This window comes from Rana temporaria, chromosome 5 (genome assembly GCF_905171775.1).
Source record: "Rana temporaria chromosome 5, aRanTem1.1, whole genome shotgun sequence".
Lineage (NCBI taxonomy): Eukaryota > Metazoa > Chordata > Amphibia > Anura > Ranidae > Rana > Rana temporaria.
The window spans coordinates 334,020,699-334,034,146 of NC_053493.1; the positions used below are offsets into that span (position 1 = coordinate 334,020,699).

Here is a 13,448-nt window from a genome sequence, read left to right on the forward strand (position 1 = left end):
CAAAAGAAAGCCTAAAAATAAAAACAAATTCAGCCACCACATCTAATGATTGTTAAGCTGCAATATATTACATTTTTGGTTGGGGTTTAACATTGCTTAAAAAAAAAAAAAAAAAAATCACATTACAAAAAATAAAGTTTTACAGCCATAACTTTAAATGACAGATGCTGTAGAGACATAATCACAGATCCTCTTTAGTAATGGGCAGCAAACAGTTAAAACAGCAGGTTCAGAGAGTATCGTGGATACTGTAAAATTAGTACGAGAACAGCACTTACTTTGGGTCTGGAGGTCCATCAGACAGCGGCTTCATAGATAATTTACATAGTGACCTGAAGACTAGGAAGGCATCCTTTTGTAAGATATGTGAGAACTTAGCACCAGAAGGTCCTGAAGTAATTCCAGATTCCTAAAATTAAAATAAACAAGTTACCTAATTAACTACTGGCACTACCATCATAACCAGTGGCGTTGCTAGGGGGGTGCGGGGGGTGCGGGCCGCACCGGGTGACACCCACTAGAGGGGTGACACCATCCCGATTTAAAAAAAAAAAAAAAAAAAATTTTTTTTTTTTTTTTTTTTAGCTGACATGACCAGAGGTGCAGGTGGCTGTGTAATGTAAAAGGGGTGCAGTGATGCAGGGTGTTGTGTAATGTAAAAGGGTCCAGAGGTGCAGGGGGCTATGAGATGTAAAGGGGGCAGTGATGCAGGGTGCTGTGTAATGTAAAGGGGTCCAGAGGTGCAGGGTGCTGTGTAATGTAAAGGGGTGCAGAGGGCTGTGTAGTGTAAAAGGGTCCAGAGGTGCAGGGGGCTATGTGATGTAAAGGGGTGCAGAGGTGCAGGCGGCTGTGTAATGTAAAAGGGTGCAGTGATGCAGGGTGCTGTGTAATGTAAAGGGGTCCAGAGGTGCAGGGTGCTGTGTAATGTAAAGGGGTGCAGAGGGCTGTGTAGTGTAAAAGGGTCCAAAGGTGCAGGGGGCTATGTGATGTAAAGGGGTGCAGAGGTGCAGGCGGCTGTGTAATGTAAAGGGGTCCAGTGGTGCAGGGGGCTGTGTAATGTAAAGTGGTCCAGAGGTGCAGTTGTGGAGAGGGGTACACAGTAGTAACAAAAAGATATTGAAGGATGCAGAGGTACGCCCCTGGCCTATAGGCTCCTGAGAATTCTGAATTCCGGTTCTGGAGAAAGAGAGGTGGGGGGAGGGGACAAAGAAAATGGAGAGAAAGAGAAGGGATAGAACGAACAAGAAAGATGGATAGGGAGAGAGAGAAAAGGGGAAGAAAGGAGAACAGAGAGAAAACAGTAGGGTAAAAAATATTTGAATTTTTTTATTGGGGGGGGGGGGGGGGTGACACCATATTTTACCGCACCAGGTGACACCAACCCTAGTGACGCCACTGATCATAACCATTACCTGTAGGCAATATGGCTTATGGAATTTCAATTTGCATGAAGAATCGTGGTTTGAGCAAATTATACAGGAACTTATTTATTAACACATTCCATCTTATTAATAACTGCAGTGAGGTGGGTCCCCGTTTTCTTCCATTGGCCAACACACTCCCCATGACCTCTTGGCTCTTTTTAAACATCCACCCACTGGGTCTCAGCCCTGTATTATCGCAAGTTAGCCCAACTGTCCGCAGCTAATATAAAGTGTTGAAAGTAAAATTCTTAACCACTTAAGCCCCGAGCCTGTTTTTCAGATTCAGCGTTTAAAAGACTAAAACAGTTTTTTTTGCTAGAAAATTACTTAAAACCCCCAAACATTATATATATATTTTTTTATAACACCCTAGAGAATAAAATGACGGTCATTGCAATACTTTTTGTCACACCGTATTTGCGCAGCGGTCTTACAAGCGCACTTTTTTTAATTAAAAAATAAGACAACGATAAATTTTGGCCCAAGATAATGTTACGCCGAGTAAAATGATTCCCAACATGTCACGCTTAAAAATTGCGCCCGCTCGTGGCATGGCGTCAAACTTTTACCCCTAAAAATCTCGATAGGCGACGTTTAAAAAATTCTATAGGTTGCATTTTTTGAGCTACAGAGTAGGTCTAGGGCTAGAATTATTTCTCTCGCCCCAGCGATCACGGCGATACCTCACTTGTGTGGTTTGAACACCGTTTTCATATGCGGACGCTACTCGCGTATGCGTTCGCTTCTGAGCACGAGCTCGTCGGGACGGGGCGCTTTAAAAAAAAATTGTTTTTGTTTTCTTATTTTTATTGATTTTATAATTTTTTACACTGAAATAAAAAAAAATGTATCACCTTTATTCCTATTACAAGGAATGTAAACATCCCTTGTAATAGAAAAAAGCATGACAGGTCCTCTTAAATATGAGATCTGTGGTCAAAAAGACCTCAGATCTCATATTTAGACTTAAATGCAAAATAAAAAATAAAAAATGGAAATGTTGTCATTTAAAAAATGACAACAAAAAAATGTCTCTTTAAGACGCTGGGCGGGACTGACGTTTTGACGTCACTTCCGCCCAGCAATGCTATGAGGACGGGTGGGGACCATCTTGCCCTCACTCGCATCCTCACACAAAATGTAAAGTTAAAGACTTGAGACTTGGGCAGAGGTTCACCTTCCAGCAGGACAATGACCCTAAACATACAGCCAAAGCTACAATGGAATGGTTTCAATCAAAGCATATGCATGTGTTATAATAGCCCACTCAAAGTCCAGACCTAAATCAATTGAGAATCTGTGGCAAGACTTGAAAATTTCTGTTCACAGACGCTCTCCATCTAATCTGAGAGTACTGGAGCTTGTTTGCAAAGTAAAAAGGGCAAAAATGTCCCTCTCTAGATGTGCAAAGCCGGTAAAAACATCCCCAAAATACTTGCTAATGTAATTGCAGCGAAAGGTGGTTCTACAAAAAGTATTGCTCAGGGGGCTGAATACAAATGCACGCCACACTTCCACATATTTGTAAAAAAAAAAATTAAAACCATTTATAATTTTCCTTCCACTTCACATTATGTGCCACTTTGTGTTGGTCTATCACATACAATCCCAATAAAATAGTTTTTTTTTTTTGGTCGTAACATGACAAAATGTGGAAAATTTCAAGGGGTATTAATACTTTTTCATGACACTGTATAAATAACATTACTATTGAAATTAACTTGAGATCATTTCTTAAAATGTCACACCACAAATTATTTAAATAATGAAAAAATGGCATAGATGTGATTTATACCATGTGATTTATATTCAATAAACCTTTTTTTTTTTTTAAACTGATTTTACTACATATTCAAAAGGTTTACATCAATGTTCGTTTACAAAGCAAAACTTTAGCTTGTAGGCAGCACTGCAACTAATCTATTCATAGCCATACATTTATCCATTTTACTTCCTTCGTAGGATTTTTTTTTTTAAATATCTGAACTTGTTCCATGGTTATTACAAACATTTCTATCATCACATGTAAATTTAAACATCTGTAATCAGCACTGAATGAAAATGGGGAATATTGGTTGCTACAGTGCAACACAACTTGCCTTAAATACATTAGGGAAATACAGGAGTTGTAACTTGCCTGAGTGTCATTAGAAGAGATAGACAGCCTGTCATCTGGTAAGGAGGGGGTGTATGCCATAGATATTGGTGTGCCAGGAATGCCATTAGCGTGAATGGCATCTCCTTCGCTTCCATCCTCTGATGTTCTTGTGGTACATTCATTGAGTACAGGATCTTCGGCTACACATAAAAAAAAAAAAAAGAAAAAAAATGAAGGCAGGGTGACACATACAAAAAGTTCATTTCCATGAAAGGCATAAACGAATATGTACAGCAGGTAAAAGTATTGAAACACGTCACCATTTTTCTAGGTAAATATATGTCTGAAGGTGCCATTAACATGAAATTTTCATGTCGGTAACAACCCATGCAATCCATACAAGCAAGGAAAAGTATTGAACACATAAAAAAAGTGAGGTGCAAAAAAGGCATGGAAAGCCAATATACCAGCTGAAATCTATCAGTAATTAGAAAGCAATCTTGCCCTTGTCAGTGCAAATTAATATCAGCTGGTTCGGTCTCAACTGATGGCCTATAAAAAGGTGTCTCATTACCAAGGTGTCATACAAGTAACATCTCATGATGGGTAAAAGCAAAGGGCTATCTAAAGACCTTCGCAACCTTATTGCTGTAAAACATACTGATGGCATTGGTTACAGAAGGATTTCTAAATATCCGAATGTTCCAGTAAGCACTGTTGGGACCATAATCCAGAAGTGGAAAGAACATATCACCATAAACCTGCCACAACCAGATGCTCCTCACAAGATTTCAGACAGAGGAGTGAAAATAATAGTGAAAAGGCAGTTCCTTGCAAGCCTAAGGCTGCATTTCTGCAAATGGAGTTGAAGATTTGGTCAGGATCAATGGTCCCCAATGCTGTGAAATACAGGCAGATACTTATCTATCATGCGATACCATCAGGGAGTGCCTTCTGAATTTATTCTACAGCAGGACAATGACCCCAAACATACAGCCAATATCATTAAGAACTATATTCATTGTAAAGAAGAACTGAAAAGGAAAAGGAGTCCTGAAAGTGACGGTTTGGTTTCCACAGAGCCCTAATCTCAACATTGTCAAGTTTGTCTGGGATTACATGAAGAGACAGAAGGATTTGAGGCAGCCCACATTCATAGACGATCTGTGGATAGTTCTCCAAAATGTTTGGAACAACCTACCTGTGTAGTTCCTTCAAAAACTGTGTGCAAGTGTACCTAGAAGAATTGATGCTGTTTTGAAGGCAAAGGGTGGTCACACCAAATATTGGTTTGATTTCTATTCTGTTCATTTACTTTCCATTTTGTTAACTGAGAACACTTCTATTTCTGAAAGCATTCCTAATATACAGCATTTTTGCACCGTATTGTGTGTATATATATATATATATATATATATATATATATATATATATGTATATATATATATATATATATATATATATATATATATATATATATATACACATATACATATACACACACACACACACACACACGTATGAATGCATGCATAGAGAGATATACACACTAATCATTACAATATAAACTATTGTAAAACACCACAATGACCACACCAGGACCCTACAATGGGCTTTCGTGCTGGAGCGATGTTGCTTTGTAGCAGAAAGCAGCCCTGAAAATCCCATACCTCTCAACTAATATGCTGTAGTGGGTGAACAGCACTGTCCACCATGCCAAATATAAGAGACAGATGTAGGAACGGACATTCCTTGTTGCTGGCAGTAGGATCATCAATATACATGGATACCTCACATACATGTATATCTCATTAAATCTTCACATCAGCACTATGGGTAAATACTTTACAGAAGTTGCTAATGACACCCAGAATTATTGTAAATGCTAAATGTCTCTTGAAATTAAAATAACAAACATTTCATACCGGCTTTCATAGTAGCCCCAATCCTTTTCTTTTTGGTTCCTCCACCGATGCTCCTGGCTCCTCCCCCTGCCGAGTGCCCCCCATAGCAAGCCCCTTGCTATAGGGGCACTCATTTGTACTTGCTCCCAAGCAGCTCTGTGCCCATTGATGCACAGAGCACGGCTCGGCCCCACCGCACTGTCTGTGATAGACAGCAAAAAAAAAAAAAAATAACTTTATTCCAAATAAAAGACAGCAATTGTTGTACTCACAGACGCAAGTTGCGAAAGAACCGGTGATGTGGAAGACCAGGCAATGTTTAGTCCTCTGGAGGGCAGCAAGGCCGTTGGCATTGAAAAGAGGTTGTCTGCACTACACATGCCCACACCTACCACCCAAGCGCAGGAGAATTGTTTTGTGAATTTGTGATAGAAAGCAGCGGGAGCCATTGTGTCTCAGCCAATGAAGAGGGAGAGAGCCTAGAGTGCCTGTGCTCTCATGCACATCGCTGTATGGAGCCCGTGGCTCAGGTAAGTATAAGGGGGGGATGCATGCAGATGGTTCTTTACCTTAATGCATTCTCTGCATTAAAGAAAATGCTGCCTTTATCCACTTTAAATTAAAAGTGAGAGTCTTCTTTTACTATGAACAGTGTAAGGCTCAAAATGTTTATTCAAAATCACATGTCAAAGAAGTTTTATTTACACAGAAATAGAAAAAAAAAAAAAATCTTACCTCCAACTACAGAGTTAAGCATTTCCTGAATTATGCTCTGGACAACATCCTGGGCATTTTCTTCACACTCATTACTGCCATCTACACTGATCCCCAAATCAGATTTCGCGTGGTCTACAAGAAGAAATCAAATGCATGAATGTGAGAGATCCGACCCCTTAACATTTCCACATGCAAGTAACAGAGACAGACTGACCTGACAAAGGTCTGTGGACATTTAGGAAATGGGTCCCAAGAGGAAAAAATGGTAGCGTTATCCAGAACCACCAACATTATCTTAAAGCAGGGGTGTCAAACTCAATGTCATTGTGGGCTGCATCAGCATTATGTTTGCCCTCCAAGGGCCGGATGTATCATTAAGACTATGTGTACTTAGAAGGATGTAGCGTACAAAGTGTAGAGTTCACAAGTGTACTACATACAGACTGCAGAGATCAGGAGTGTGCCGTGTACAGGGTGCTGCCCCACCAAAAAAGAAAAGAAGAAGCTTTCTCACATCTTATCTGCCTGGCTCTAGTACCTCCCGGCAGTGTAAGTGGCTCTTCATCTCTCTCACTTGCAGGGAGATCATTGGTCTCTACTACTGTGCCCCACCGTGAGTATGTGCAGGGAAGGTAGGGATCTGCGAGAGCTGAAGGTGGCTACCACATGAAATGGGCTAAAGGGCCGGATTCGGCCCGCGGGCCTTATGTTTGACACCTGTGGCTTAAAGGATAAGTTTGTAACATGTTACACCCATATTCAAGTTGTAACATGTTACAGATGCACCACCCCTGCCCTGACAGCTAGTGGAGGATCTTCTCCTCCCCGCTAGCTGTCACAATCTGCAACAAATGCTCCACCCGCCTGGCAGTGTCATTCATTCAGTGTTCTGTGGATGGGAAAACGTCAAGGTCCGACAACCTCTACAGCTGTCGCTTGTAGTTCTCCATGAACTACCATGTTGCTGATTAGAACTGTGCTAGTTCATTCATGTCTCCTGTCACAGCGCAACTGCCTGACGGTATCAGAGGTACAGACAGATACACAAGACAATCTGCAGGACCGTGGCATTACACGCACGATCACCTGATCATGGGTGCAATGCTTTACAGGTCCATTACAAAAAAAAAAAAACGAAGATTTTTTTACATGCAATAAAATCGTGCATTTTTTTTTCTGGAAAGGTGAACTGATCCCTTAGGTTAAAGCACACCGTAAATACAGCTGGCCATAAATATAAAAAGGTGTCTGAATCATGTGTGTATGACCAGGCTAAACAAATATTCTTTATTTTACAGATTAGGACACAGACATGCCAGCTTGTACCACATGAGTAGTAGGCACCCCCTATACACCCAATATCAGTTTATTTTGTAAGGATCTGCATGAAAATACAACCCAATTCCTCAACTATCTGACGGGATCTTTGTGCTAGTCGGTACTTTGAGAAAAAGAATATAAGAAGTCCATTTCTTCTATATAGTCTATATTGTTAATAGACTCCTGAGAGGAACATGCTGGGCTGCTCTTACTTTCCACGTGTGTGGCCTGGTCTGCCTCAGGATGTTCATTCTCTGTGCCCTCAGCATGATAGCCATTCTCTTGATCTGGCTCTTCTTGAAGTGTGTTTTCTATGTAGCTCTGATGCCGATCCACCTCCCCATCTTGTTCCCGAGTCAGCTGGCCCGTCTGTTCCAAACTATGCCTCATCTGTGGAAGTTCCAACTCATGGTGGCTTAGCGGAGATGCCGGAGAGTTCTGTAGATGGTGCTGCTGCTTGTGTCGCTCCTTCTCCATGTGCTTGGCTTCTTGGAGCTAAAAGAATTGACAATATTAAAAAATAATAAACTTGTTATACAGCAAATTAAGTTAAACGTATGCGTTTCAATGGTGGTAGTAATAGAATAATTGCTGAGCCGATAATGACAACATTCTTTTAATATATATATATATATATATATATATATATTTTTTTTTTTTTTTTTTCCAAATAAAATACCATAGAAAAAAAAAACTGTGGCCAGCTATATTAATGTAATGTAATAAACTAAAATATTTACCCCATTTAATCACATTGAACACAAACTTTAATCCCATTAGCAAGGGATACTGACAATTAGGAATGGATGTCGATCCACTCTGTTGCCATTACATGGACTATAATTAAAAAGATATCCTTCTGGTAAATGGCTCTGCACATCCAAGACGGAAACTTGGGAACCCTCCAGTCCCAGAAATCCATGTAACCTAGGAAAGGTGTTCTCATTTCATTAAATCCATAAAACCCCCCTAGCTTGTCATGTGTCTATGGCTTGTGATGTTGCCATCTCACTATGGCCCACATAACCAACTCTTCTACCCTATATGTATAGTCAAGGACGTTGAACCACAGTGCATGGACTTTGTAGGCACAACTACATCAAGTTAAAGACAAAACTTTATTAATATTAAAACCAGTCAAGTTAAAAGCAGAGTAGCATTAATGCACCATAAAACACAAAGTGGTAGACAAGGTTGAAGAGTGTGGTACACCATAAAATAAATATACTAAGCTTATTGAATAACAGACTTTAACCACTTAAGACCTGGACCTTTAGGCAGCTAAAGGACCTGGCCAGTTGTTGCGATTCGGCACTGCATCACTTTAACTGACAATTGCGCGGTCGTGCGACATGGCTCCCAAACAAAATTGGTGTAATTTCTTTCCCACAAATAGAGATTTCTTTTGGTGGTATTTGATCACCGCTGCGGTTTTTATTTTTTGCGCTATAAACAAAAATAGAGCGACAATTTTGAAAAAAAAAAACAATATTTTTTACTTTTTGCTATAATAAATATCCCCCCCCCCCCCAAAAAAAAAAAAAAAAAAAAAAAAATGTTTCCTCAGTTTAGGCCGATACGTATTCTTCTACCTATTTTTGGTAAAAATTGCAATAAGCGTTTATCGATTGGTTTGCGCAAAATTTATAGCGTTTACAAAATAGGGGATAGTTTTATTGCATTTTTATTAATTCTTTTTTTTTTTACTACTAATGGCGGTGATCAGCGATTTTTTTCGTGACTGCGACATTATGGCGGACACTTCGGACAATTTTGACACATTTTTGGGACCATTGTCATTTTCACAGCAAAAAATGCATTAAAAATGCATTGGTTTACTGTGAAAATGACAATTGCAGTTTGGGAGTTAACCACAAGGGGGCGCTGAAGGGGTTGTGTGTGACCTCATTTGTGTTTCTAACTGTAGGGGGGTGTGGCTGTAGGTGTGACGTCATTGATTGTGTTTCCCTATAAAAGGGAACACACGATCAATGACGGCGCCACAGTGAAGAACGGGGAAGCTGTGTTTACACACACACACACACCTCTCCCCGTTCTTCAGCTCCGGGGACCGTTCGCGGGACTCCAGCGGCGATCAGATCCGCGGAGCTTCGGACCGGGTCGCGGGCTCGCGCCCGCGACCCACGGCTGGGCACTTTAAAGAGGACATACCTGTACGTGCTTGTGCCCAGCTGTGCCATTCTGCCGACGTATATGTGCAGGAGGCGGTCCTTAAGTGGTTAAAGTGTTACTAAACCCAGGACCCTGCATTCATCTCTGGACTTCCACTGTACACAGAACATGGAAATTCAATTGAGATACGAAGAGAGGAAAAGATTAAGCACTAGCTCAGTGCGAAACGCGTCGGCTGTTCCCCTGTTCCTTTGCTGTGACCTTGTGAAGTGATGCATTTGCTGTTCGTTTGAATAAAAAGACAACCTTTTTGGTTATTGGAATGCGGCTATCCATTTCCTCTCTTCGTATCTCATGCATGGTCAGTGCATTGCCAGCACCCACGGTATCCTGAGTCAGTCTACTCTACATAGCGACCCACCTGGAGCGGTGATCCTCTTTTTTCTCTATTTGCTATGGAAATTCAATTATTTTGGTAAATATAACTGCCAAATACCTTTTCTCATCGGCAGTATATAGCAGTCCTATGACTTCTTTCAGTTTCAAGCTGAGCACAGGTTAAAGCTTATAGTCTTCATTCTCGTCTGACTGTCCTATGCGGCTGCATGACCCCTGACTTTGTCTGGAGTTTTTTTTTTTTTGCGGTCTTTGTACCAGCGTCTTACCCATGGGTCTTTCCTATAGCCTGAATTGTAATGGTCCTCATATTTAAACATTGGCATGTGTTTTATTTTGAGATTGGTTCAGCCATCTCCTGTCCATTCGCTTTAATTTTGTATTGAGATTAAACGTGATTCTCAGGGGATGGACCTTGATGCGTGTTAGGTCTCGTTGTAGCACTCCTATGTTAGCACCTCTGCTCCTGAAGCAGCGAAACACTCAAAACACGTTGAGCCTCACATGAAATAGTGGTGGAGCCTTCTACTATTGTTGACTTAAAGTCTGTTTTTCAATAAGCTTAATGTATGTGTACACACAGACACATATATATATATATATATTTTTTTTTGTGTGTGTGTGCACCACACTCTCAACCTGGCCCCCCACTCACAGTGATTTATGATGCATAATGCTACTATGCTTTTTAACCTTGATTGGTTTTAATTCCCTTTTTTGTTATGTGCATAAATAAAGTTTTGTATTTTGTTTAACTTGATGTGGTTGTTCCTACACAGTCCATGAACTGCGGTTCAACTTCCTTGACTATACATTTAGAATTTATTGGGACGTGGCACAGTTGTATTATTAGGGCTGGCAGGTGCCCGCTGTGCTCCCAGTGGCCCCCCCATAAGTTCTATTTCTTAAAACCCAGCATAAGAAATTTTGATGGGAAAAAAGATGCATCATGAATCGTGCTGGGAAAACAAAAGTTATAGAAGTAGTAAAATCTAACAGGAGCATTCTCAAAAGAAAATTGGTACATTCTGGGAAATACATTTCAAACAGATGTTGATGTCCTCTAAATCAGTCTACCTGATGCCCAACTACTCAAGACACACATTAAAAAGTCAGAGATGAGGTCAGAGGCCCATTTAGACTAAATTATAGTGCTCCCCCTTCTTTCAGCAGACTCTCGATTTGAATGAAGGAATAGATACATCACCACAGAAGAGCAGTAAAATCCTTCAACAGAAAGCCAAAAGGTTTCCAGAATATAATGTTACACACCCACAAACCCCAAGCAATACTGTGACCAAAAAAAAAAAAGTCTATAAAAAAAAAAAATTCTGCCTTTACAACCCCTTTATCTGAATGCACACGGTTGTTGGATTGCATTGATGGAGTCATCTGTATAGCTATAAATGCTGGGGGCATGTTGTCAATACTAAGTTAATTTAAGGAAGCCAGTTGGAGTTGTGAAACTTTTTGAAAGTTATAGAATAATTTTATAGAAGAAAAAAAAAATCCTTCAGTTTATGTCCAGCAGAAGATACAGTGCCTTGAAAAAGTATTCATACCCCTTGAAATGTTACACATTTTGTCATGTTACAACCAAAAACGTAAATGTATTTTATTGGGATTGTATGTGATAGACCAACACACAGTGGCACATAATTGTGAAGTGGAACAAATAAATATCTGAAAAGTGTGGTGGTGTGCAGGGACAGGGAAGCTGATCAGAGTTGATGGGAAGATGGATCCAAATACAGGGCAATCTTACAAGAAAAAAAAAAAGACTTGAGACTGGGGCAGAGGTTCACCTTCCAGCAGGACCCTAAACATTCAACGAGAGTTACAATGGAATGGTTTCGATCAAAGCATATTCAAGTGTTAGAATACCCTAGTCATAGTGCAGACCTAAATGGAAGGAGAATCTGTGGCAAGACTTGAAAATTGCTTTTCACAGACGCTCTCCATGCAATCTGACAGAGCTTAAGCTATTTTGCAAAGAAGAATGGGCAAAATGTAACTTTCTGGATGTGCAAAGCTGGTAGAGACATCCCCATAAAGACTTGCAGCTGTAATTGCAGAGAAAGGTTGTAATACAATATATTGATTCAGGGGGGCTAAGAAAAGCATCTCCACAACATGATGCTGCCAACACCATGTTTCACAGTGGGGATGGTGTGTTCAGCGTGATGTGCAGTGTTAGTTTTCTGCCACACATAGCGTTTTGCTTTTGGCCAAAAAGTTTGATTTTGGTCTCATCTGACCAGAGCATCTTCTTCCACATGTTTGCTGTGTCCCCCACATGGCTTCTCGCAAACTGCAAACGGGACTTCTTATGGCTTTCTTTCAACAATGGTTTTCTTCTTGCCACTCTTCCATACAGGCCAAAATTTGTGGAGTGCACAACCAATAGTTGTCCTGTGATCCTATGATTAAGCGACGTAGGGCTGTCGCGATACGCGTGAGGAGGACACAGAGGGCTTGCTGGTGAAGTCACCTGCTTTGCGGCCGCAGAGCGGTGACACTCGATTTTACACACGCTGTTTAACACAGCAATGTTTGTGAGTGTATTCGTTTTTCTTTATTAAACTGATATCCTGTGGTTTTATGCTATGGAGGCATTCCTGTGTTTCTTTTTGAGAGCCTGAATGGGGAGGAGTGTGAGCCGTCTTTGGATCCTGGATTTTATCTATGTGACTGCAGAGCAGCTCCTGTTACAGGCTTGGTAAAAGCCTCAGGAAGGTAAGAGACTGGTAAAAATAATCCCCACACTGAGGAAAATCGGGCTGGTTTGATTCACAGACATATGAGCACAATGTAACAAGTCTTCACTGAATGAGCACAATGTAACAAGTCTTCACTGAATTAACCACTGATCATCTGAATTGTTGAATGGAGCACAGATGCACTTTGCACTTTGGACTTTATTTTTAATATTATCATTATCACTTGATTGTGCACTGGATATAGTTTTATTCACTATCACTAATCCTGCAGTGATATTGTACTATCTGTTTTTGGACTATTATTTATGATTTTTTTATTTTTTATTTATTATTATATTATTATATTTTTTTCATCGCACAGAAAAACAACAGTTTTATGATTAAACCGTTTAGGTTTTTAGGACACTTGCATTTTTGGACTTCTTTTCAGTTGTTGCTTTTTCCTGCATGTGTTTGCTAATTAGTAATTAACCACTTTCCAGGAGAGCTGGAGCTTTCATTCACTGCTATTATTGTTTTATTTATTAGCACTTTGCACTTGTTTTTTATCAAGCACTTTAAGGATTTATGACACATATTTTTTAAAAAAAGGATTATTATCCCATGTACACTGTGCGGCCAGTTAGGCACTTTTATCCATTGGATTTCATTATTTATTCACTCGCAGTTCCTTCCACATCTAATTATTGATGTTGGATGGTATTCTTTGGGCATAGACCTCGAGTGGAACACAATT

At 40.2% G+C, this 13,448-nt stretch overlaps 1 protein-coding gene across 1 annotated transcript in view; it reads right to left on the reverse strand.

Annotated features, from left to right (window-relative positions):
- ARFGEF1 (ADP ribosylation factor guanine nucleotide exchange factor 1) overlaps positions 1-13,448 on the reverse strand; it is a 232,892-nt gene that overhangs the window by 126,343 nt on the left and 93,101 nt on the right. Inside the window, exons 6-9 of the mRNA XM_040354367.1 lie at positions 7,676-7,958; positions 6,162-6,275; positions 3,562-3,722; positions 279-409 (exon numbers count right to left, since the gene is read on the reverse strand). Of these exons, the coding sequence (XP_040210301.1) occupies positions 279-409; positions 3,562-3,722; positions 6,162-6,275; positions 7,676-7,958 (689 nt within the window). The remainder of the gene's footprint in view (positions 1-278; positions 410-3,561; positions 3,723-6,161; positions 6,276-7,675; positions 7,959-13,448) is intronic.